This window comes from Nothobranchius furzeri, chromosome 16 (genome assembly GCF_043380555.1).
Source record: "Nothobranchius furzeri strain GRZ-AD chromosome 16, NfurGRZ-RIMD1, whole genome shotgun sequence".
Lineage (NCBI taxonomy): Eukaryota > Metazoa > Chordata > Actinopteri > Cyprinodontiformes > Nothobranchiidae > Nothobranchius > Nothobranchius furzeri.
Window position 1 is genome coordinate 47,098,377 of NC_091756.1, and position 5,464 is coordinate 47,103,840.

At 39.3% G+C, this 5,464-nt stretch overlaps 1 protein-coding gene across 1 annotated transcript in view; it reads left to right on the forward strand.

Moving 5' to 3' along the window:
* The first annotated feature begins 724 nt into the window (after positions 1-724).
* LOC107387684 (heparan sulfate glucosamine 3-O-sulfotransferase 3A1) overlaps positions 725-5,464 on the forward strand; it is a 56,627-nt gene continuing 51,887 nt past the window's right edge. The window contains exon 1 of the mRNA XM_015962798.3: positions 725-1,505. Coding sequence (XP_015818284.1) covers positions 1,048-1,505 — 458 coding nt within the window. The 5' untranslated portion in view covers positions 725-1,047. The remainder of the gene's footprint in view (positions 1,506-5,464) is intronic.

Sequence of the window (5,464 nt, forward strand, 5' to 3'; positions counted from 1 at the left end):
GCAGTGAGCTGTGCAGCATTGAAGCAGTGGTAGCTGATTCTCATGCTAATACTCAGAAGGCAGGAGCAGATGTGAAACATTTGGTTCTGTTCTTGTTCACTTGTAAAGGAATGATGTGCCCCGTTATCGTTATTTCACCTTTTTGTTACCCTATGTGTCATAAAGAGCAGCCTGGGACAGAGGTCATCTTCCTTGGTGGCCTCACGAAGCAGTGTGTGATGTATTTTGATGTCATGAAAGGAGTGATGGTTACATTTAAAAATACTTCACATTATTGCTTATAAGGTACTAAAGAAATATTTGACTTATATACCTGCAAAAGCTAATTTCCCCTAAGGTGATGAAGCTTGACGTATGCTGATGTAGAATCACATTTTGTTAGTACATTATTTGTAGAAAGTACAATAGTTTGTTAATACAATTTTTTATTACATTTGATATTAAGTTGTTGCTGTTACTTTGACAGTGTTTACTTTTGTGTTGCTTAAATGTTATCTTTGTAAGCAAGACCAAAAGCCAGAAAGCAGGTCAGAAGGTGGGATGGAAATGTTTAGAAATTCGAAAACTGAAAACACACGTTTAGCTTTGAGTATGCACATTTTTCCAAGTTATGCTGACGTTTATTTTTCTTTCATGCTTTTATTTTCTACTTATCTGAATTTGTCTAGTTGAGACAAACGTTCCCGCCTACCTAAAATGTGATTGGTTGTTCAGTTCTCTTCTCCTGTTCTCATTGGTAGATAGGCTGCCCGTCAGGGAACTTGACACGTGAGACAAGTTTACAACTCTATACACGTGCAGCTGGTGTGACAGGGCTCGCGCGAGCATCCCACATCCACGGAGCAGAGACAGAGACGGTTGCACACACCTGAGAGTTGTTCCGTTTAAAACCATTTGGCGCACACATGGATGTGAATTAACGGACATTCACCTGTTCGCGTCAGGTGTGTTATGAAGACTCATATTTCCGTTTCTTCATGGCAAGAAGACTCGGTGATGTCCGCCTAGCATGGCTGTGTCTCCTGCTCCGACCACCCAGGGACCGGTATGGCTTCTAGCCGCATCCGCAGACTGGACCTCCCATCCCGGAGCATCTTCAGGAAGGCGGCGGTCATGCTCTGCTCCCTTTTTACCCCTCTTACCCTCCTCATCCTCCTCACCGAAAGGAGCACCTTGCCCTCTCCGGTCAAAGCCTTCTCTAGTCGGGATACCGGACTCTGGTCGGAGCTGACAGGTTCGCGGGCTCACGAACGCTCGAGGAAGGTTCTGCAGCTTGCCGACTCTCTCACGGTACCGGATTTGGTCGTGTCGCCCCGGTTCGCAGGTAAAATCAGTCCGCTCGGGGAGGGGAGCAGGAAGCTGCCGCAGGCGCTCATCATCGGGGTGAAGAAAGGAGGAACGCGGGCTCTGCTGGAGTTCCTGCGGGTCCATCCGGACATCAGAGCCGTGGGAGCGGAACCGCACTTCTTCGACCGCAACTATCAGAACGGACTGGACTGGTACAGGTAAATGTTGTTATTAAAAAAGTAATTAAATTTGTAATTTAAGTTGTTTCATTTGGAAGGAAAACAGGATATTAAAACACGAATAATTAATTCTAACCATTAGATTATTTTCAGTCATTAAATTGCCACGATGATAGATGAGCTTTTCCAGCGTTTTATTTGGTCTATACATCACTGATAAAGTCATGTCCACACAGCCCAGAAATCTTTATTTTAAATCTAAACTTTTAGAAAGAAGCCTAATTGCGTCTGAAATTCTGCAGTCTGTTGATTTATTGAGGCCACATTAGTCCTGCTTTTATTAGATGCTATCAAGCAGCTCACTTTCCTTCACATTTAAGGGTTGACTGGCTTTACATTTCTCTTTTCTCTGAACCACTTTTACAAATATTTTCAGTAAGTTCCAATTTATTGTTATTTTATTTATTTATCTTTGCATTAAATCTTCCGGAAAAAACACTTTAAATCCAAGTCGACATATTTAATATATTACATTTTACTATGATTCATTTTAAACTTGAATCACAAGTTTTGGGAGTCATTTTCCTGCAGGAAGATTCTGATCAATTCATGAAAAATCTAAAGTAATTGCTCACATATTGCAAAAAGTGCAAGCAAAATAGAAATTATAATGTTTTAGAGATTATTATTCCAGATGAGAACACTGACAGCTGTTAATCCACCTTTATTTAAAAGCCTATTTTTGATTATAATAGCCAACAAAAGCATTTTAGGATTGCAGAACTTTGCACACACACACGCACGCACACGCACACACATACACACACACACACACACACACACACACACACACACACACATACACACACACACACACACTGAATGTCTGTTTTCTTATGCAGGAGGATGCTGTGTTTTTTTCCTTCTCAAGTGGAGTCTGTGATTGATTTCACGTGTCACTGTGGGACTCGGTATTGTGTGTTCACATTTCTACAGGCCAGTGGGGAATAATGGCTCTTCCTCTCCGTGGCTCTGTCTAATGGGGCATTGCCGGCATCGCAGCTCCGTTATTAAGAAGGATTAGGGCTATAACGAAAGGTTACCTGAGTGTCTTGGGATGTATAATTCACCTTTTGATTGAGTTAAGGCAACACACAGCACCCTCCAAAAGCCCAAAGACAAAACTTTTACTCTCACTCACCAACATCCCCCCCCCCCCCCCCCCCCCCCCCCTTGAACATTTTGGCTTTCTCCCATCTCCCACTCACACACCGCCCTCTTTGTGCCTCCCTGAGAGTGAACATTCTCTTTTTGCCATCACTCTTTCACACTCTTCTGTTTACCTATTCATCCATTGAGGGGTTTTATAGCCATGAGGGTCCCATCTATCCCAAGGAGTTGCCAAGATTCTCTGGAATTTGGATCGGACCTTAGTGTCGGTTCACCTTAATGCTCCTTCTTGAAAACAAAAGCACCCTTGAATCAGAAAGAGGAATAAATAACTAGTAAAACAGCACGGCCCACTCAGCAAGAGTTTGTCATGTCAGCGCTCCTCCACACTTCCCGAGAGTCCTCTGGTGATAGCTTTGTATGTTTTTGTGTTCTTCTGCCGGTGAATTCATTTGAAGATGAAGGCGTTTCCTTGTTCTGTGCCCGTCGACTCTAAGAAACCTGCCCGATTACGCTCTTTAAATCAACAAACTCCTGATTTTGTCTTTTCAAGAATGCTTGCAAGACGTCAAAGATGTGATGTTGCTTAAAGCACATCTGGATCGTAAACAGCAGGTTGGTTGGAGCAGAAGAATCACCTATAATCCAACAAGCAGCTGTGGTTTGTTCTTAGGAAGTTTTGCAACTGTAAGGAAAATAAAAAAATGTTCCAGTTAGTGTAACCTTAGCCCGAAGCACTCTCATCTAATAGTGCATTTAGTTAATTGTTTATGTTTTTAATGAGTTTAAAAAGAAATTTTCTTAATTTATGGTAACAATCTTTCTTGTGACCTCTTATAGAATATAAGCAGACCCATTTCCAGTTATATTTGGGTTATTTTCTACTCTAAAGACAATCGTACATTTTTTATGCTTTTTATTGTTTCATAATGATAAATAACCCACACCTGTATAGTGCCTTTCAGAGTCAGAGGACACCAAAGCGCTTTACACTACATTATATTGATATGACCGACTTTTCCTTTCATTCTAATGAAGTTTTAAAATAGGATGGAGTAAATTCACATATAGGCTTATTAGGGCCACTTGGGAAAATAAAAAAAATAGACAACAGTTTTTTTGTTTTTCAGTTTCATGACTAAATTTGAAATCTGGAGCTAAAAGACAATAACATTTTCAAAATAAAGTGAAAAAGTTTAGATTAAAGTTATTTTGAGACAAACTGGGAACTTGAGAATTAAAAGCACGAGCACACATATGTTTGATACCCATAATACTTTGTGTAAATGAACTATGGTGGCCTAATACTTCAGGGTTTTATAAGATTTTCTTAGCTCATACACAATACACATCTGGAGCTAATCACAACCCATTAAGTACATCTGAAAATTCCCAGTTTAGACTTTGGTATGAGTTTTACAAGAGAACAATAATATTAAATTATCCCTGAGTATTTTAAAATATGTGTTTAAGTTTCAGGCTCTTACTTTGAAGGACTGAAGACTGTGGACTCTGTGAGAGTAGAAACCACGCCTGGAACTAGTTCGACAAAATGTCTAATTTTGATATGTTGTAGTTTATTCAATTAAAACTCATCCTGGACTCTTGGTTACAAGAAAAATAATAAACAACAAAAAATGCTTTCAGGTTCAAGAGCAAAATGAGATTCTCCTCCTCATATTCTTGAAATAACCTATTTAGACTCTTTTTCTTTAGCATTTCAGCATTATCCTGGAAAATGTTTTTAATATTTTAACTTTAATCACAAAAGACAAGCAAAACAGAACAAAACCAGCGTAAAAGCATCTTCTCTATGTGATTCAAACCTGTTTTACCATTTTTTTTCACAGTTTCTTGGTGTTAAACACACCCGTACAAGAGAGTGTGGGAAAATTAAAAATGTATTGACAAAAGGTTTTTGTAACACTTTAAAGTAAGGGTTCCTTTATTAACGTTTAGTTCATTATTAAACATTAATAAACAAGAGTCCCTTTATCAACGTTCCTGTTATTAACTATTAAGTGTCCCTAAGGTTTAGGGTTAAGCGTCTGCTTAGATAAGCATTACATACTATGGTTAAGCAGCTGCTAATTCTTTATTAAATTGTGTATTAATGCACTAAGTAACATTATTTAAGGGGCCCTTATTGTAAAGTGTTACCAAAGTTTCATTTTTAAAGAAATTATTTTTTATTTATACACTTTTTCACATTCTACATCAGTGGCCGGGTACTGGAACATTCAAAATGTTTATTGCTGCTCAAAAATATTTAGAGAAACAGGATTATTCCAGACCCCCCCCCCCCCCAAAAAAAAAGTTCAACAATTGCATTAACTAAATTAAAGAAATTTTGGGATCATAATTAAAAAAAAATTAATCCATTCATTAGATAATTAATAACCACAGAATGCCTTTTTTGATCACCAATGCTGTGTAGGGTTTGAAATTTTTCTACACAGGAATCAAACTCCGCTGGTCCGTCAGCGTCACGTTTCACTAAGCTTTATTCCGTCTAACCACACACAACCTGTTTGGCTTTTGATTTGGAAATGGACACTCCGAGTGAACAAGAAGGTCAAGCACAAGTGCTGTGAAGTGAGGTGGAGGTCTGGTCTGCAGAGTAGTTGCTATTATGCTTTGGGTCCACTTAGGTTACCGAACACCCAAGTTTCACTTGTCTGGACCCCGCTGCTTCAGACGTCTAAAGACCAGCTGGATCAGGCCTCACCTGAGCTGTTGGTCAGTTAATTATGTGTCGTACATTTGTGGTTGCACAGAGAACACAGAGCCCCAAACAGGAAGTAATAATGTGTTTTACAGCATGTTAG